Raw genomic sequence first — 21,584 nt, forward strand, 5'->3', positions numbered from 1 at the left:
AAATTGTAGCTTTTCTAGTTTGCAAAATGTTATAACAGAAATGAAGAAAAATGCATTTTTTATCAAGATTTTCGGTCTTTTTTCATTTATAGTACAAAAAATCAAAAATACCACCAAAATAAATCTCTATTTGTGTGAAAAAAAGATACAAATTTAATATGGGTACAGTGTTGCATGACCATACAATTGTCATTAAAAGTGCAACCGCGAGGTGAAAATTGTCCTGAGCAGGACGGGGTAAAAGTGCCCAGTAGGCAAGTGGTTAAGTCTCATGACTGGTAGTCGGCATACTGGCTACCAGCATTGGCCTGTACCGTCTTAAAAAATAAGCCAAAATGCAGATATGTTAGAAAGCTTAGCCTTTTCCACATAGTTACGTTAGAGTGTCCATTCACTCATTGTACAAGTACTTTTAATCTTGCCATAACGCCTCCAAGGAATCACACAATCATTTCTTTACAGTAATTCATCACTATGTTGCTGTAGGAGCATAACATGCTTTTTAGCACAAAAAAGAGAGATTATCTCCATGTCTGCAGAGGGCCCTTTAGCTAAATCACCTGGTGGGCACTTCATACTCCACTTCATCAGTGATGGCATCTAATTTGTCATCTTCAAAGTAATCTGGTGTGACAAAAGTTCTCAGAGTATAAGCCTTACCTGGCTTTTCCTGTTACTAAAATGCTGTAAAGTCTGTTATTGCTCATTGTAAGACAAAATCTAATTTGACAGATCACTAAAACAAATCAGAAACTATGCACTGTGGTGTTCTGGGGTGAACATGGAAAAAACATTAGTGCCCTGTTTTAATGTGACAATTAAAAAAAGTAATATACTGTATGTGCTTATATATTATATATATAATATATATATATATATATATACTAAATTACCAAAAGTATTGGGACGCCTGCCTTTACACACACATGTCAGTCTTAGTCTGTAGGTTTCAATACTGAGCTGACCCACCCTTTGCAGCTATAACAGCTTCAACTCTTCTGGGAAAGCTGTCCACAAGGTTTAGGAGTGTCTATGGGAATGTTTGACCTTTCTTCCAGCAGCACATTTATGAGGTCAGACACTGATGCCAGATGAGAAGGTCTGGCTCGCAGTCTCCACTATAATTTATCCGAAAGGTGTTCTTCCAGGTTGAGGTGAGGACTCTGTGCAGGCCAGTTAAGTTCCTCCACCCCAAACTTGCTCATCCACATCTTTAAGACCTTGCTTTGTGCACTGGTGCGCAGTCATGTTGGAACAGGGAGGGGCCATCCCCAAACTGTTCCCACAAAGTCGGGAGCATGAAATTGTCAAAAATGTCTTGGTATGCTCACACCTTAAGAGTTCCTTTTACTGGAACCAAGGGGTCAAGCCCAACTCCTGAAAAACAATCCTACACCATAATCCCCACTCCACCAACTTTACACTTGGCACAATGGAGTCAGGCAAGTGCTGTTCTCCTGGTAACCACACAACCCAGACACATCCATTGGATTGCCAGACAGAGAAGCATGATACATCACTTCAGAGAACATGTCTCCACTGTTCTAGAGGCCAGTGGTGGCATGCATCCGACACTTTGCATTGCACTTGATGTAAGGCTTGGATGCAGCTGCTCAGCCATTGAAACTCATTCCATGAAGCTCTCTACTCACTGCTGTTGTGCTAATCTGAAGGTCACATGAAGTTTAGAGGTCTTTAGCTATTAACTCTGCAAACAATTGGCGACTTCTGCGCACTGTGCACTTCAGCAAGTGCTGACCCAGCATGTGATAGACCCATGTGCTCTGTCAGTTTACGTGGCCTACCATTTCGTGGCTGAGCTGCTGTTGTCCCCAGTTGCTTCCACTTTGCTTCCAAATATTCCACTGTCAACTGCTAGTGGTATTATAGCAAAGAAATGTAACGGATGGACTTATTTCACAGGTGGCAACCTATCATGGTACCACGCTTGAATTCACTGAGCTCATGAGAGCGATCCATTCTTTCACAAATGCTTTTAGAAGCAGTCTGCATGCCTAGGTGCTTGATTTTATACACCTGTGGCCATGGAGGTGATTGGAACACCTAAATCCAATGATTTGGAATGGTGTCCCAATACTTTTTGCAATATAGTACAGTGGGGATCGAAAGTTTGGGCACCCCAGCTAAAAATTAGTATTAATGTGCATAAAGACGCTTTGCTATCTTCTTATAGCCTTCTCCAGCTTTGTGAGCGTCAACTATTTTCAGTTTCAGTTTTCTAGACAACTGCTTGGAAGAACCCATGGTGCTGATTGTTGGGACAAGGTCAGATGAGTCTGGGCATTTAAAACCTTTGAGACTGACATCATCTGGTCTTCCCAGACGATGATTGAGAACAATCCATGACACTGGCAGGTCTCAGCTTTGCAAAGGGGGTAGTGCATGCTATAAATTCTGCAGGGTGCCCAAACTTTAGCAGACGCCATTTTTTTGTTTTCTGTTATTTTGAAAGTGTAAATGATGGAAATAAAATCTAACTTTTGTTGACATATTATAAGAATGTCTAATCTGTAATTTGATGCCTTTTGGAGATTTTTCCATCTTTCCTTGGCTTCTTTATGCACATTAATACAAATTTTTAGCTGGGGTGCCCAAACTTTCGATCCCCACTGTATGTATATATAGGTCGTATTATCATATCTTCATATAACCAATATAAAAGCTAACATACATCTATTTTCAATTTTCATTCAAAAATGGAGGAACTTATATCAGCCAATCAGAATTTATTCTGCTGAAGTTGGTGTATTTTGATGTGTGCTACAGGTTATTGCATACCTTTGGAACTTGAGAAAGAGGGACACCTTAGTGAAATGAGGACCTTAGCATGCAGAAAGTAGGTGTGATAAATTATGCTAAATCTTGGGCATGGCTTAATAAAAGTCTGAGCCTATTCGTATACAACACACACATATGCCACAGTCCTTGTACTCACAAATTACTCCTTATTTCCAGTGGCAAAAATGAGAGTCTTACAGACATTCATGAACCTCAGCACAATGATCATTTTTAAAAATGTAAGCTTTTCATTACACATGTCTTTCTCTGCACAGAATATAGCAGACCACTACACTTTGATCCTACCTTGAAGGAGAACTTAAATAAAACAAATGGGGACTGCATGTCAACCAGCAACTGTTGAGACAATAAACACCATGGTCAGGATTATGTAGTATACAGTGCAGCAGTGCTGACTATATCGGCATAAATCATAATGTATACAATGCAGCAGTCCAAATTATATAGTGTACAGCATAGCTTGCAGAGTAAGTCACTATTATAACATAAATAAGGCCACATATAGTGCACCAGTCAGGTGTATGTAATTTACAACATAGCTTATAGAATTCAGAGATCAGGAGTAGAACACACAGCTCAAGATACATAGTGCAAAGGTCAGGAGTATGTAACATAGTCCTGCCTGCTGGTCAGTGGGAGGCAAAAATATCCTGGCTTCCGTAGTCAATGAGAGGAAAAAACACAAATACCTTAGCAGCTGGTGGAAGAAAAAAATGACTGTGGTGAGTAGAGGAAAGGTTTCCCCATCAACATTAATAAAAGCATCTGCATCAGTGTGAGGAAGAATCCCTCCTCCTCCTGCACTGATGGTCAGTGGAGAAAAATTCCTCCACCTCTTTCCAGGTGGACAGTAGGTTTATCCCAGCTGCACCCCACCCCCTCCCCCACACACTTTTTTTCCAGCAGACACTGGTGGTCAGCAGAGGCCCATTCACACAAGGGTGTTGCTGTAATACATAATAGGTGCATTTGTGCACTGAAGTGTTACTCATTGTGAATGGCACAAAAGGTTACCTTCCCAATGCAGTTGGCACAAGGGTTTGCTGCATATGTAGTTTTTTTCTGAGCTTGCATACTGGGGAACATAACCTATGCTGGGAGCAGTGACATCCTTTGTGTCCAACACTTATCTAGCAACAAAGAAAGGATTTTGTCAGCCGACAACCAACTGCCCGGTGGTGTGAGCCAAGCATTATGGGACACAGCTCAAATCAGTGGGATGCTGTTAAAATCAAGACAGTCCTGAAAAATCTGGGATAGCTGGGAGTTATGTTCCTGCAGTTGTCAAACTCTGAACTCTAAAAATTGACTTTATCTTCAGAAGTCAAGTATTGAGAGTGTGTCTGTGTAGTAGGTCTTCCCAGATACAATAACTTCAGTTCTCTTTTCTCAGTTGGTTAAAATTATTACTTTTCTATTGGCTGACAGCTAATTCAGCTGCCAGCCAATAATAAACAAGCAAAAAATAATAATAGTAATTCCAACCAATCAGGAACGGAGGGTTGATGTCATAGTGGTACGGGAGGATATAGCTGTGGGGGATGGAGTTGTAGGAAGATTGGAGGAGGTCGGCAATTAGCAGGGGGTGGGGTAGGCTTTCCTGAAGAGGTGGGTTTTCACCTCCCTCCTAGATTGTAAGCTCAAAAGAGCAGGGCCCTCGAACCTCTCATGTATCGCATTGTATTGTTACTGTACTGTCACATGTTCTGTCCCCCTTTGTAATGTACAGCGCTGAGTGAACTGTTGGCACTTTATAAATATTGTATAATAATAATAATAAAAATAATAATAATAATAATTAAATCTAGGCAGACATCTGAAGCTAAAGAAATTTTTTACCCAGCTGGTCGCAGCTGTTAAAGGATTTCTAGAGAGCTGTGACATAAAAGGGAGCAATAAAGTTTTCAACAGCACATTCACTGTTAGATGGGATAGCAAAAGGAATACAATGGGTCACTTTAAGGGCAAAAACTATTTATTGTAAAAGGCTGAATTTGTTCTTTGTCACTAACCTTACTTGTGTCCTTTTCTTTTGTTACTAAGAGTCTCATGTCAGCTGTGCTGTGATATAATAACATTAACACAACACTACTGTACATTTAAATTGATTGGAGTAGATCTTTTACTCTATAGCATAGTGTGACATTAAGTATGTAGTGACAAAAATCAATATCTTCATTTTCTACAGAGGTCAAGTTTTTATACTGGCTACACTGGAAAATCAGACCTTGCTACAGTTAGATTGTTTGACAATGTAGCTTACATCACTAAAAGTCACAGTTGCCCCATTAAACATATAGGGCTGCATACACATAGGTGTATTTATCTGAGCAGCATACAGACACTGTGTATTTCTGGTGTGCCGGATGTCCAAGGGCTGCAGGCAGCTGCCCTTAGACATGAGGTGGCTGTATGCAGCTATTTAAGTTAAACAGTTACATAGTCTGACTGAAAAAAGACAAAAGTCCATCCAGTTAAACCATTAAAAAAAAAGTTATAATCCTACACCCACAGTTGATCCAGAGGAAGGCAAAAAAAACCCCAGCAAAGCAGATCAAATTTGCTCCTGCAGGGGAAAAAAATCCTTCCTGATCCCCAGAGTGGCAATTGGATATTCCCTGGATCAAACAGTGCATGTACACATATGTAATGTACAGAAAGTGCCTTAGGTGTGTTCGGTGCTTCATGTCTATGTGCATGCATTACTTTACAGAAATAGTGACGCAAAGCTACATACAGCCTCCTTCACTCAATTATGCCTATGGGCGGCTGTATGCAGCTCTAGGACATATTTGTAGACATTGGAGAAATATACTTTCTCCTAATCCCTCAGAAGTTCTGATGCAGGTTAATCTTAACTATAATTATGAAAAATTACTAGCCATTGGAAATGTTTCCTATCCATCCTTTGAGAAAAACTGGAAACCCTGGGTTGCATGGTGTTCAAGATAGTGCTAACAGAAATGGTATATGTAATTCTAATTCTGCTGATAAATGAATTGCATAATTTCTATGTTATATAAACAAATTTTGATTGTTATGCTATGGAGCCTACGTGGTCTTATTCACATATGTGCACCACTGTACCACTGTACTACTTAGAGATCTGTACTTGTTTCTACAACTCTCTTTGATTCATAGATCTTTCTGTCTATAGGTATCAAAAGTTCAATAAAAAATATGTTAAAAAAAAAAGAATATTAAAGCTGCACTCCAAGAAATGTTTTTTGTAAACTCTGCAAGTTAAATAGGTTACTTCTAATTACAACTATGTCTCAAAGGCTGCTGGTTACTGCAAAAATCATACCAGTTCTATTGCTGGATCCTACACACAGCACTATAATTCCAGTGCTGTGAGAATGCAGCACTGTCCATTCGCAAAAAAGCTTTCTATTTTTTCACAGAATACAAAGCATCCTTTGAATGGATATTTGGAGCAGAGGGGCACATGAATGGCAGAATCTCCCCTTGTTCATTTCCAAAACACCTTGCATTCTATGGAAAAAATACAAGGCTTTATGTGAATGGAAAAGGGGGAAGAACAGGGAGGACAACAACGTGAACCCTTCACTGTCTCTGTCTTCATTCCCTCAGCACCAGAAATATAGCTCTGTCTGTAGGAACTGCACCAGAGCAGCTATGAAGTTTGTAGTAACCAGCAGTTGTCCAGACCTAGAATAAATTGAATACAAATTAAACAGAGGTACTATCTATGTTGTGGTGTTTGCTAAACCCCCTCAAAAAAATTCTGGAGTTCAGTTTATTATCCGTCATTCGGTGGCTGTTCTAACAGGAAGATAATTGGTATATTATAGTAGATATAAACAAAATTGGGAAAGGATGTGGGACCTACAATATTTCTGGTGGCATTTTGGGAGACAGTTCTACAATCTCTTTAGCTGACATCACTCTCCACCTCACAAGGGCTGAATCAACTATTTATTCTACATAGAGTCTACCATACTCTGGCATTCTTGTACAGAATTGGCCTATACAATGATCCCTGCTGCAACAGATTTAATCAGCCTCATTCTATTCTAATCCACTTCCTGTGGTGGTGCCCTAAACTCTGTAGCTTTTGGGAAGGTGTGATTTCGACTCTTAATATAGTCTTCAGCACATAACTGGTTGCTGGCCCCCAGGCATGTGTCTTGAAACATTTTGGCACATTTTTCCCCTGATGATTGTACATCACTTGGGTACTACAATTCCTGTTTGTAGATTGCAAAATGATAGCCTTAAAATGGGTTTCCTTAACACCTCCTATAGTGGATTAATAGATACTTGAACTGAACAGATACACTGCCTTTGGGAAATGCCATGCATAAATTCAGCAATATATGGTCTCTCCGGTCCTTTGGGGCAAGTTCTGTTTAATATACAAACTACTGGTTTATCCAGTCTGACATATATGTGAGAGGTTGCTGTATTATGTTCTGTCCAAAAAAGGACTGTACCTTTTATATTTTCTCTGCTTTTAATAATCCCATAATCCTAATCAAAATTTTGTTGAGATTTACTCTACAGGATATTTTCTATATATGAGCAACATGTTTGAAAAATGTAATGAAAAGTAATGAAAAGCACCACAATTTTTCTGCATTGGACACAGTTCTTATAATTACTATGTTTTCTTTCCAGATAATATACATGGGCTGGGTTGAAGAGCGGGAGCAAGATAATCTTCAAGACCATTTATACACACCAAAGTTCCTCGCATTAAGAGGGTCATCACTTTATAAATTTAATTCACCTCCCGTAAGTAAATATTGCAAGTGATCAGTATATAATTTCTAAAACTCGAATCTATGATTTGTATATAGTCATGTTATCATATTAATTGTTTTATAGTTCTATAGTCATTCTGCTATTTTTCTTTCTAAGGTTACTACGTGGGACTGGATGCGAGCGGAGAAAAAATTTACTGTGTATGAAATAATGTGTAAAGTGTTTAAGGTAATTTCTAAGCTGAACTATACAACATGACTTTTTTCACAGCTCAGTTTTAAAAAATGCATACTGTTATGTATGTCACTCTGCTTTGTGCTAGAGCAGGCATGTTACAGTCAAATTAAAACAAATGCAAAATTTGAGCAGGATAACACATCAAGGGGTTATATCAAAGTGTATCAATTGGAGTAAAGAATGATCAGTATCTTCAAAAATCCTGAGCGGCAGTTAAAAGTCAATCCTGAGGCTGCTGCTAGCAAGAACCACAAATAATTGTGTACCGGTATAGAAGTTGAATATGCTGCACTGCTGTGTTGATATGGTGGGAATTTGGGGTGCTACATATGAAAAAAAATATATATATATACTGTATATATAATTTGTTTTAATGGTGAACTACAATGCACCTCCATCCTTAATGAAACTGCTATACAATACTCTGTTTTAAATTCATGCCAATTGTGCATGACCAAAGATACCTAATTGTCTAATGCAACCTGATAAATAAAGTGCTCCCACTGCAGGGGGTGTATTCGTTGTAAAATTTGGCTTACAGTGATTGCAATTACCCCACATACATAAAATTGAGAAATTAAAAAAAATGGATAAATAATGGGGTGTAGGGGTCTACAATACACCTCTCCCTGTGTGAATACACAATTTTTAAAACACCTGTGTACAAATACACTAGTGCAAACAATTAAAGTGATATATAAACATAAATAAAGTCAGTCCATGATCATAACATATAAATAAAAAATATATTGAAAGTCTAGGTGCTATAGGATACCTTCCACATCAAAGAATCAGCATAGTATAGTGACAATGTGGCGATCCTGCTATGCAATGGTGATAAGTGCTCCACTCATGCTCCCCCTCCATAGCCCCACTCACCGCAAGGTTTTGACCACCTCCTACTCCTGATGATGTCATATGACAAAACGCGTTGGGCGGGGCGAGCAGCGTCACATCCATTCTGTACAAGCTTCCTAGGACACATTTGTTTTTAAAGAGCCATGTATATGGAATACATGTAAGTGCAATTTTAAATTATGGTATAACATTATGGAAGTCTCCCTTTGATTGTTTACTGAGGAGGAGGAGTTTGGCGGATGTTTAAAGAGTTTCCTGAAAGAAAACTACAGGTCTAAAGGACAGCGGTTGTTAAAGGGTACAGGTAGACTGACATACCCTAGGGGCTTGACAAAGCACCCAAAAGCACCTTTTGACCTACCTTGGCTGAGGTGGACAAAGTCTTGCGGTGAGTGGGTCTCTGGAGGGGGAGCACGAGTGGAGCACTTATCACCGTTGTTGGATAGCAGGATCACCAGATTGTCACTACACTATGCTGATTCTTTGATGTGGAAGGTGTCCTATAGCACCTGGACTATCAATATATTTTTTATTTTTATTTATATGTTATGATCATGGACTGATTGTTTATTTATGCTTATGTATCACTTTAATTGCACTAGTGGATATGTACACAGGTGTTCTCAAAATTGTGTATTAAAGTCACATTCACACAGGGGGAGGTGTATTGTAGTCCCCTACCATCCATTATTCATCAATGTTTTTCAATTTCTCAATTTTATGTATGCGGGGTAATTGCAATCAATATAAGACAAATTAACCCTGCAGTGGGAGGTGTATTATAGAACCTTATTTATCAGGTTGCATTATCACAGGTGTTTGGAAAACAAGGTATCTTTGGTCATGCACAATTGGCACGAAGCACAATTTAAAACATAGAGTGTTGTATGGTAGTTTTATTGAGGAGGGAGGTGCATTGCAGTTCACACTATATATATATATATATAGTCACAGTTTGCTGCTCTCCCCCCTCCGCTGGCCCGCTCAGGAATGCCCCCCTGCTATCTCTCGTCCTGCCTCGGCTCTTTGAAGCTGAGCCACGCAGGAAGAGAGGCACGGCTCCTCTCACATCTGCCACTATCTTATCCCCATCCGGCGAGGCCGGAGGGGACAAGATAGTGAGGTTCACATCTTTCTGCGGAGAGGTGCGAACCTCCTGCAGAGATGTTCCGGACCGAGGCATCAGGCTGACTCCACAAGGTCCCGGGATCCGTAGCGCAGGCCCGAGGAGTTCCCACGCTTGCGGATGCCTCCGGACAAAGGCTGCACTCACGAGAGCGCGACCCGTGTCCAAAGGGGCGTGCCTCATTGCTGAGCAATGAGGCACGCCGCCCACGGCCCGCCCACCATTGCCAGGACGACCGAGAAGCATCCTGCATCGGTTTAAAAGACCAATGTCGGGCTTCCCGGTCATCCATTCCACTGCCAAGCCACAGAGGGATCCCCAGCTGGGGCGGGACCCTCGTGGCCACTCTGCATAGACCCCCCAGGGATAAGGGGGGGCCTCCGCGAGCTGCCGCTCTGCACACCACAGAAGAGGAGGAGAACTACGCAGCTGCCCACCGCAAGCCCCAGAGAAGGGGGAGACCTCCGCAAGCTGTCACTCTGCAGATCCCCAGGATAAGGGGGAGACCACCGCAAGCTGCCCCACCGCAAAGCCCCGGAGAAAGTAGAGATACACCAGCTGCCCTCTGCAGTCACCCAGGACTTGGGGGGAGGATTGCTACCGCTGACACTGCTAATACTCCAGGGCTGGGAGTACCGCTGACACTGTTAATACTCCAGGGCTGAGAGTACCGCTGACACTGCTAATACTCCAGGGCTGGGAGTACCGCTGACACTGCTAATAAATCAGGGCTGGGAGTACCGCTAACACTGCTAATACTCCAGGGCTGGGAGTACCGCTGACACTGCTAATACTCCAGGGCTGGGAGTACCGCTGACACTGCTAATACTCCAGGGCTGGGAGTACCGCTGACACTGCTAATACTCCAGGGCTGGGAATACCGCTGACACTGCTAATACTCCAGGGCTAGGAGTACCGCTGACAATGCTAATACTCCAAGGCTGGGAGTACCACTGACACTGCTAATACTCCAGGGCTGGGAGTACCGCTGACGCTGCTAACACTCCAGGGCTGGGAGTACTGCTGACACTGCTAATACTCCAGGGCTGGGAGTACCGCTGCTAACACTCCAGGGCTGGGAGTACCGCTGACACTGCTAATACCCTGGGTCAGGACTATCTGCTGTGGGCCCCACAATACTTTGCCTAATACTCTGGGGCCCAGATTACCCGTGGTTGCTGTGTGCTGAGCAGGGTCGCCCTGCTGCTATCCGCTGTGAGCCAGGACACCCCTGCCGGAGCCGAGAGTGTATGCACCCCTGTTTTATTCCCCATGGACTGTTCTTGAACTCTGTTCCCCCTCTGCTCCCTACTTGGATTACAAATTGCTAGAGACTCTAACTTGCCCCTTGGGGACGGATTACAATTATTTTGAGCCCACTCCTTGCTATTTCCATACCTGGCACTGTCCCACTCCCTGCAATCCCCCCATTGAGTGACTGTCAGTTGTCTCAATAAAGCTTTGTGTGTTTGCCATCCGCCTTGCGTGTTCTGTCCTGCCTACCCTCCGTCACATACATATATATATATATTTTTTTTTCATATGTAGCACCCCAAATTCCCACAGTATCAACACAGCAGCACAGCATATTCAAAGAATGATCAGTGTCTTGCCATCTTTCTTATTGGGAAGCTTTCTAATAACAATGCAAAAGTTTAGATTTTCCTTAGTTCTTAGTTGGTTCTGATGATAGTGGTCATCAGGTGAAATGGAGAGACTAAATAGTCTACTGTCATAGGTAAACAGATGGGTGTATATACCTTAGAGGGGTGCAAACTCCTCACCACTCCAAAACCAAAAAAATGTTGTGGAATTACAATTTACATTCTTCATATTGATGAGAGCCATTTGGAGGGAAACAGTAGGCTGCATGCACTCAAACGTTTATGTGAAAATTATTTTTTTTTATTTTACTTCAGCATAAGTTTTTTGTTTTATATCAAAATATATGGAAGAGTGAATGTTTCTGGTTTCAGTTTGTGGGACATCAAACCCATCAAAGTCTGAAAACTGAAATCTTAAAACCAAACAATAATGATGTCTATGTGAGGGTGAATCTTGAAAATCAGTTCTGACCATTTTCAAAGCCAATAGTTGTTATATGTTTGGAAAATGTCTTTAAGCTGTATGAGGAGTTACAGAAAAGTATGATTCTCAGCATTTTCTGGCATCACATACAGTGTTTTGAATATATAAATTATTTAACATTTACTTTAATGCTTGGCTTAATCACAGCAATATTCCAATCTGATTCATTGCAATACAAAAAAGGCCTTTTTAGAGACCTGTGAAACCTGATTTTTTTTTTTTATCCATTGGTAATAGACCTGAATTGAATGGTGAAAGTAGCATTGAGAACCGATCTTAAAGCTACAGAAAAGAAAAAAAAATCATAAAGCTAAAACAGCTAAAATGTTACTGTATACAAAATTGGATTTTGAACATGTGTGTCTGCACTCTCCAGGTTCCCCCAGACTTACTGTATATCCCTTTTATACTGCATTCTAAATGTGTGAATGCCCCTCTCATCTATCTCATACATCCAGAATTGGGAATGGGATCTCACAGACTCTCTGGAATTGAAGGATTGGAGTAAAATCTGGTCTAGAATAGTGAAATGTTTCTTTAATACATTCTAAAAACAGCAAAACAAATCTCTTACAGTGGTACTGGGTACCAGCTCCAATGCTCATGCTATCCCAGATTACAGTGATAGATGCTTCAGAGGGTGTGGTAGGTACTATATATTTGGTGGCTTTGCCCAAAGCTGGCCAAGTTTTGTTCCAGAACATTTGACATCCTTCAAACTTTGTTTCATATAATAGCCTCAAAAGATGCATGATTGGCCCTCATTCATCATACAACCGAAGGCCTTTTTCCATACCAACAAAAATTAGCTACATATTTGTTCCTGGCTTCAAACAAATCATAGCTAAAGCCAGAAAGAAGCCCACAGTTACTTCCAAGAACTCAAAGAACACATGGTTAATGAGATACTATCCAATATAATTAATGATTCACAATCTAAATTTCCTAAAACATAGAAGCAGTCATTTACCTATGCTTTTTGATCTTTGAACTCTTCTAACCCGAGTTATTTATGGTGTACGTATTTGGCTTCTGGGACCTGAGTACGAAGAAGATACATCCCCACCTATCGTTCTCCCATGACCTACCCGTTCTACAGACCTCTGACCTCTTCCTTCAACTCCTGCCCTCTGATCTCCTTCCTTGATACATCACTCCTCTAGGAGTTTCTGAGTACCCTTCTCTAAACAGTTTTCACTATATTCTTCTTTTTCCATTCCTCTTTCCCTGGATTTCTCTTTTCTGAACCTACATGCTCGACCAGTGGTTTAGTCTAGTGACCCATGGTTATAAGTCCATAACAAATCCTCAAATAGTGCTTTTTATGTTAGGCCCTGAAAGTTTACTGCTGAACATTTTGGATTAGTGTACTGTTATTGCCTGTTATCTACATCAGATGTTTTAACTCCTGCATGGCTGTGACTGTTGTTATTCCCTTTAAAACCCATTAAAAACTATTGTAGCAGAAAATTACAGACCATAATGTAACTGGAAATATTTGAAAATAATAAAAACTGCAGCTAAAAAATAAATAAATAAGGCAGCTTATATTATTTCAGAGGCAATAGCCACATATATTGTACAGTGTATGGACAGTATGTAAGCACCTTCATTGGATGAGAGTGTATTATTTCAGAGCCACACAAATTTTGCAGTGACATATGTAAAGACCTTGGTTAGGCCACAGTGTAAGAGGGAGACAAGGTAGGTTTTATCCTGAAATATAAGTTAGTGTATTTTATTCAGAGACAGTAGCCACACATAATATACAAAGACTATGCAGTATGTAAGCAGATTATTTAGGCTGCAATGTAGAAGGATGAAAAGAGGCAGGCTTTATCCCTAATTAAAAATGTGAATGTATTATTTCAGAGAAAATTCCCACACATATTGTACAGGTGATGTAAGCACCTTGATTAGGCAACAATGTAAGAGACAGAGAGAGAGAGAGGCAGGTTTCATCATAATATACCATATATATATATATATATATATATATATATATATATATATATATATATATATATATATATAAAGTTGCTGCTGACATACAGAACACAAAAAGGTAGACCTAGGAAAGAATGTATATTGCAATGCAGAAGGCTGTTTATAGAACTATCACTTCCCAATCACACATGTCAGCTCTACCTATTTACTCTGAAACACATGGACAACGGCTGAAGACACTGCCTTTTATATGTTTATTTGTTCTATAAAAAGTTTAAAAGCTAACATTAGATATATCGGTGTAATATAAAAGTATGCATTTATAAAACAATGCTACATTACCGTATTTGCCGGCGTATAAGATGACTGGGCGTATAAGACGACCCCCCTACTTTTCCTGCTAAAATGTAGTGTTTGGGCTATACTCGCCGTATAAGACTACCCCTCTTCCAATGCACACCAGTGGGAGGAATAGTGCCCCATCATTGATGTCAGTGGGAGGAATAGTGCCCCATCATTGATGTCAGTGGGAGGAATAGTGCCCCATCATTGATGTCAGTGGGAGGAATAGTGCCCCATCATTGATGTCAGTGGGAGGAATAGTGCCCCATCATTGGTATCAGTGGGAGGAATAGTGCCCCATCATTGGTATCAGTGGGGGGAATAGGTGCCCCATCATTGGTATCAGTGGCAGGAATAGTGCCCCATCATTGGTGTCAGTGGGAGGAATGGTGTCCCATCATTGGTGTCAGTGAGGGGTGGAATAGTGCCCCATCATTGGTGTCAGTGGGGGGAGGAATAGTGCCCCATCGTTGGTGTCAGTGGGGGGGGGAATAGTGCCCCATCGTTGGTGTCAGTGGGAGGAATAGTGCCCCATCGTTGGTATCAGTGGGAGGAATAGTGCCCCATCATTGGTATCAGTGACACCAATGATGGGGCACTATTCCTCCCACTGACACTTGCTGACCCTGTTCTAGTACGGTGCTGCTGCAGCCAGCATATGTGGTTGCAGCAGCACCTCTACACAGAGCACTTACCTGCTGCTCCGGCACTCAATTTTCGCGGGGCCGCTCGGCTCCGCCCCCTCGCCGGTGATTGGCCGCCTGTGTGCCTTTCCTGAGCTACAGTTCTGGCAGCCAATCACCGGTGAGGAGGCGGAGCCGCGCAGCCGCACGAACATCCAGTGTCCGAACTGAAGGAGACGCCGTGCTTCCTGGACCGGATCGTCGTGGGACTGGATCCAGGTAAGAGACGTCAGCCCCTGCAAACCCCTGTACTTAATGCCGCAGCCCCCCCTAACATGTGTACCGGCGTATAAGACGACCCCCGACTTTTGAGAAGATTTTCAAGGGTCAAAAAGTCGTCTTATACGCCGGCAAATACGGTATATTGATCAGTCTCCAGACTGTCTAACCTTTCAAAAAATGTTCATGCAAAAATATTTTATTAAATAAAAAGTTGGTTATGCTCTGCTCATTATAGTATGGCTGTTCATTCTTATGGTTCAAGTAACTGTGGAATACTTAAATCAGGGAACTGTAAAAAAAATATTACTTGATGTATGCCAGATTGTATAACTTCAGGTTTTAATCAGGACAGTGATCTTCTGGATCGGCGGAAACACTGCTTTGGTGTTCAGTCGGAATCTGGGGAGGACCTGTATTTCTCTGTGGAGTTGGAAAATGAACTTACAACCTGGGAGAAAGCATTCCACACGGCAACTTTTCTAGAAGTTGAAAGGATACAGGCAAGAACTCTTTATGGTATCATTTACATGTGATTAGGTAAATCTGGAAAATTACATTTTGCAGTATATTTCAATTCTATTGTCAGTCATACTTGGGAAGACCTCTTTGACTTTGAATGATGATCACTGTGATCACTATCTGCTCCTTTAAAACTCCACAACACAGAAACCTAATCCACTAAAAACTGATGTATTAGCTTTTGTACAGTAGGAGAAATCTAAAGAGCCTGCATATTTCTCATTTATGCATATGACATACTCTTTTCTACTCAAGTAAAATATTCTTCTAGTAGTATAGTTTTAATATTAAATACTGTCCATTTAGTTTCCTAATTCCCAACCCTGCTGAAAGCATAATGTAAACAAGTGCTGGCATAAAAAATTTAAAAAACAAAAAAAACAGCATGCCCCCCCCCAATCTATACCAATACTGTATGGATTTAGGGGACCCCACAAAAAATAAAAAAAAGGTGTGGGGTCCCCCCCTAAATCCATAGCAGACTCTTATCAGCATGCAGCTCACCAGGCCAGGAAAGGGAGGAACAAGCAAGCTTCCCCCCGAACCATATCAGGCCACATGCCTTCAACATGGGGGGTGCTTTGGAGGAAAAAAAGCACCTAGTCCCTATATTGATGGGTACAAGGGCCTCTTCTGCAGAACCCTAGGTGATGGTTGTGGGGGTCTGCGAGTGGGGGGCTTATCAGAATCTGGAACCCCCCTTTAACAAGGGGACTCCCAGATCCTGCCCCCATATGAATGACTAGGGGTAAAAAATACCTATTCACCAAAAAAGTGTCAAAAGTAAATAAAGACACAAACACAGTTTTTGATAAGTTTACACAAAAAAATGTCCCCTGAAGTAGATCCAATATCAATGACGATAAACGCATGAAACAATGCCCTGCTGTGCATCATCCAGGGACACATAGAAAATGATTAGTAGACATGGGGGCAGGGTCATCCAGTGATGTCCACAAGTTACACCGCCCCCATGTTAACCTGTCATTCACCGTGTGTCCTTGGACATGTCGTATTCAGTTTGCAGCAATTTTTTTTCACGCTGCTCGATGTTCAACATGATCGACGTTGGATCTACTTCAGGAAACATGCATTTATTTATTTATTTAAATATTTTTTCTGTTGACACTTTTTTTGGTGAATTAGTAGGGGCAATATGTACCCCATATTCATTCACATGGGGGGCTGGGATATGGGGGCACCCTTGTTAAAGGGGCTTTCTAGATTCCAATAAGCCCATCACCCACAGACCCACACAACCACAACCCAGGATTGTGGGCAAGAGGCTTGTGTCCCCATCAACAGAGGTGCAAGGTGCTCCCCAGAAGCACTCTTCCATGTTGGGGGCATGTGGCCTGCCATGGTTCAGAAGGGGGAGTGCCCACTCTCCCCCCCCCCTTTCCTGGCTTGCCAGGCTCTGATAAGGGTCCTGTAACGATTTAGGTGAGACCACACACTTTTTTTTTTCATTTTGGCATGGGGTTCCTCTTTAAATCCATACCTGACCTAAGGGTCTGGTATGGATTTGGTGGTGAGACCCATGTCATTTTTATTAAAATTTTGGCATGGGGTTCCCCTCAAAATCCATACCAGACTTAAAGGGCTTGCTGTGGGTTGGGAAGACCCCCAAGCTGTTTTTTGTTATTCTATGCCAGCACTTGTTTGTCTACATTCTGCTGTCAGCAGGATTCATGAGTCATGGTTGCTAAGCATGCAGGAGTCACCTGCTCCTTAACAACCAGCTATTTGCAATGAATTTGATATTGTCCACCAAATTCAAAATGAAACAAATGCATTATTTTTTTTTTAATATAACTTTTTTTGGATTCGTTGCCATTTATTTTTATAGTTCATTTGGAAATTCGGATGAATCAAACATCTGCTGTTTCCAAATATAAAATCTTTTTTGAAAATGTCTATTTCTATGTGACACCATTCCCATGGGTGTGCCATGTTTTAAAAGATAATTTGAAAAGGTGTACATGCATTCCTGCTCATTGAATCCAAACCATGTAGTGTCTCTTTAAGCCATAAAACAATAAGCCAACGTATGGCAATTTGCCAGGACTGTTACCTGGAAAGCATATACTTTATCTTACGTTGCAGTCCCTTCCATAAACAACCCTACCTGAGGTGTCCCTACCCTGCAGGACAGCATTTCAAAATGTAGCTACATCCATATTCTTGTTATGCAAACCCTAAATGAATTTTAAAAGCATTTGAATACCACTGTTTTTGCATTATACATTGCTATATATTTAGCATTAAGTTAAGAAAATGGAAATTTGAAGTTTGTATTTCCATCTGAATAGTACTTGTGCTCAGTTCAGTCTTGATAATTCCGATTAATGATATTTAGTTATTTTTAAAAGGACACATTTACAAATAGATTTCTGTTCATAAACATGACTGGTACTTATTTATCATTCTTTTTTGTTTTTGTGCATTATTAGACATGTTCAACAGTCACCTAAATTAGATTGTAAGGCCAATGACTTAATGCTGATGAAAGAAGAAAACATTAATAACTATTTATCACTGTCATAGTTCCTGTTAAAGGATATGTTTTAATGAAAGGAACAGCTTGCATGCATATGGAAAATATAGTCTCACAGTGTGCCTCGACAGTAAAAATTAAAATTTTAGTCAGGATAATTATATCACATGCTGCTTTTTCTATAAAGTACTGAACTCAAAGAGAGTTGAAGAGTACAAATACAATAAATATAACTGTGTCCATTCAGCTTAAAATAATCATTCCAAAATTACATTTATTTTCACGCTGAGAGTCATCTAACTAGAAAAGAAAGGAAATAAAAAGAAAATAACCTATTTCAGTCATCTGGTTTATGATTTAATATTGTGCATAATTCAGAAAGATAAATAGAATTACCATGAAGTCAACTTGCATGCAGAAAAAACAAACTTTCCCCTCCAGGAATGGAATAAATATAGTCAGCCCTTGACACTAAATTCTTATAACTTTAAGGACTACTGTGGTTAGTTCTCAGCCCTTCCTGCCTGTTCAACCATTACAAAGGAATATAAGGCACTGGAAGGTAGATATTGTATTGCTTCTGGTGTCTCCAACTGATTTAAGCTGATGAGTAACTCGACTTACTAATATATACCCATAACGAAAATATCACTTTTGGGTAGATTGACTCTTTAATGAATTCTGTGACAAGCCATTCAGTTTACAACTCACAGTCCAAAGCATCCAATCTGGTCAATGAGTATCCATACAAAACTTTTCTGAATCATAGAGAAAATCTGATTCAACTTTTAACTCCAGAGGAATAAAGTGACATTGTTTTTCAATGGGACAAAATCCTCATTGTTGATTATGAATGGTATTGTATACGGGGCAAGATTTTTCCACACAGATCCATTGGGAATCTGTTTTACTTATATAACCTTTTAACCTTTTACTTTAGACATTTTTTTTAATTGCAAACCTGTGACAAGGTAATAGACTTGAAAATATTTGGATATTCTTAACAAGCAGTAAATGAGTTTAAAAGAAACATATGGGAATAAAAAAAGTAAATATTCATACTTACCTAAATGGCTGCAGCTGTGCCCTGCCACTTCTAAAACAGAGTACTGAGCTATCAGCAGTATTTGATCACTCAGATCTCGGTCGTCAGCCTGCAGAGAGCTGTTGACTGTCAGTCACCAGCTCTCTGTTCTGCCCCTCCAGCGCAAACTGGAGGTTCGGGCTGTGGAGAGGGTGGGAACGGATGGCTTAGCCCCCTAGTAACTCACTGAGAGGCAAAACTAGCTGCTGATTCAGTTGGGATCTTTCCTGAGCCTAGAGTGGCTGAGTGACATCAGCCGACAGTGGGCTTTAGTTCACAAGAGTGCAGAACTAACTGAACTCTTGTGATCCATAGGAGAAGTATGGCCAGAAAAGCTTTGGCCATTCTTCTCCTTTAAAAGCTGCATTGCAGTAAAGTGTGGCAACACACATTACACAAATTTTTGTTATTCCCAGATTGCTGCAAATCAAATGCATTAGCCACTTCATTGCCATTTCAGGCTAGAGTTCAATCTGCATACTTTACAATGCACATAGTTTGTATGTTATCAACAGGGCCACGGGAATGAAAACTGAACTGTGGGCAAACATCTATATACACAGAGGAAAAATATATAAACGGGAGCTGTTTTACCTGACTAAACATTTGTATTCTTGTTTATCCAGTCTTGAGATTTACATACACAGCTCTACAACAGCACGGCCATTTGTGGCAGGGTAGGAGACCTAATTTTTCTCTGTTGCAGTTAAGTAAGAGTTGTAGGTCTTGTTCCTTCCCCCCGCCTGTGACTGGACAGTGAGAGAAAAAACAGATCATAGCAACATGGTCCTTGTTGGAACAATGAGCACTACAGCACAGCTGCAGTTTCCATCTGCAGCTTCTTTCTCCCCTTTCAGGGCTTTTTTTTGCCATGCAGGGAACTGCAAGAAGCTAATATCAAGTCAAATATAGGTACTTAAACTAGTGTTTAATAAAAAAATAAATTTAATTATATATTAATAAATGCAGAACTTTAATAATTTCTGTCTTATATCATCCTTGAGCTTTAATATTTAAAAGAAATGTGTAGTGTGCATTCTAGTCTGTTTTAGCAATGCATTTTTTGTAACCTAATCTATGTTGATTGGTAATAATTATGGATTATTTATTTCAGTGCAAAACCTATGCCTGTGTTATTGACAGCCATTTAATGGGCCTTACCATTGACTTTGGTATGGGATTCATCTGCTTTGATGCTGCAACCAAGGTAAACAACTACAAAAATGTTGCTGTTGATTCACATCAATAATACTTCTGATTAAAAACAATTTTCTTGATTTTTTTTTATTTGATTTAGTATAAATTGTGCACAACATTATTTATCATAAACGGAGCTTAAAATACATCCATCAATAATTTAAATTTAAACTTTAAAATTGAAAGTCCTACTTAAGAGCAGAAACTGTGACATACCCAATGAGAATCCCTCAGTGACCAATGAGTCGCAGGTAGGTAGGGCTTAGACTTGAAGTCAAGAAAGTAAAGTCCTTAAATAATCAAAATTAAATTGATTTAAGAAGTAAACACAGAGGAAGAAAATAAAATAAAGGTAATATTGGGTGCCTTTTGATGTCTACATTAGGGGAAGAATTTAAAAGTTAAGACTGTAAAAAGCAGACCAAAGCAAAGGGTGATATTTTAATTGTTGGTGTCAGTAGAAGTCACTAGTTGAAGATTTTTTTCTACATCCTAAGAAACTAAAACAATGGTTAATGATTATTTATTTGGAAAAAAATAGTCATATGTACAGCTGTAGATGTTAAGAATTTTTTTCTTTGTGGAACTGCCTACAACTTTACTACACACCTCTTTTCTGATTGCTGAGCTCACTGTACCATTTTTGATGTTTTATTTCTAAGGCTATTCTATGGAGGTATAAATTTTCTCAGCTGAAAGGCTCTTCAGATGATGGGAAAAGTAAAATCAAGTTTCTGTTCCAGAATCAGGATACAAAACAAATTGAAGCAAAGGTAAATGCAGACCAGCTTTTGTTCCGATAGAGTAAAATAGTTGGATTGTATTATGATACGTAAATTCTGATAAGCTGGCAATTGTAATAGTAATAATGTTATAGTTACAAAAAAACTACATTGCATTTTCAAAAATTACTAAACAAAATCTATCTATCTATCTATCTATCTATCTATCTATCTATCTATCTATCTTGTACTGTAGATGGGTGAACAATAGATGAAATATGTAGATATAGACCCATAATTTGTGTATAATTAGTATACTCAATATACTAATAGAGAAGATGGTAGTCATTGTCTGTGTATATATATTCTTTAGGCTATTCTAATTTTTTTTTATTAGGTCAGTATTGCAATGCTAGGCTGTCACATAAAACTAACATAAAACTATCACTGTCAACTTATCTCTTCATAGCCACTGGGGCAAGGGTTACAATGGAATAGAACTTTCAGCTGGCCA

The 21,584-nt window shown here is 40.0% G+C and overlaps 1 protein-coding gene across 1 annotated transcript in view; it reads left to right on the forward strand.

Annotated features, from left to right (window-relative positions):
* Positions 1-21,584, forward strand: part of SNTG1 (syntrophin gamma 1) — a 709,360-nt gene that overhangs the window by 673,828 nt on the left and 13,948 nt on the right. Inside the window, exons 16-20 of the mRNA XM_089678410.1 lie at positions 7,462-7,578; positions 7,705-7,776; positions 15,399-15,551; positions 20,266-20,358; positions 21,011-21,121. Of these exons, the coding sequence (XP_089534536.1) occupies positions 7,462-7,578; positions 7,705-7,776; positions 15,399-15,551; positions 20,266-20,358; positions 21,011-21,121 (546 nt within the window). The remainder of the gene's footprint in view (positions 1-7,461; positions 7,579-7,704; positions 7,777-15,398; positions 15,552-20,265; positions 20,359-21,010; positions 21,122-21,584) is intronic.

This window comes from Staurois parvus, unplaced genomic scaffold (assembly GCF_062004578.1).
Source record: "Staurois parvus isolate SC_StPar_1 unplaced genomic scaffold, SC_StPar_1.0 ptg000205l, whole genome shotgun sequence".
Classification (NCBI taxonomy): Eukaryota; Metazoa; Chordata; class Amphibia; order Anura; family Ranidae; genus Staurois; species Staurois parvus.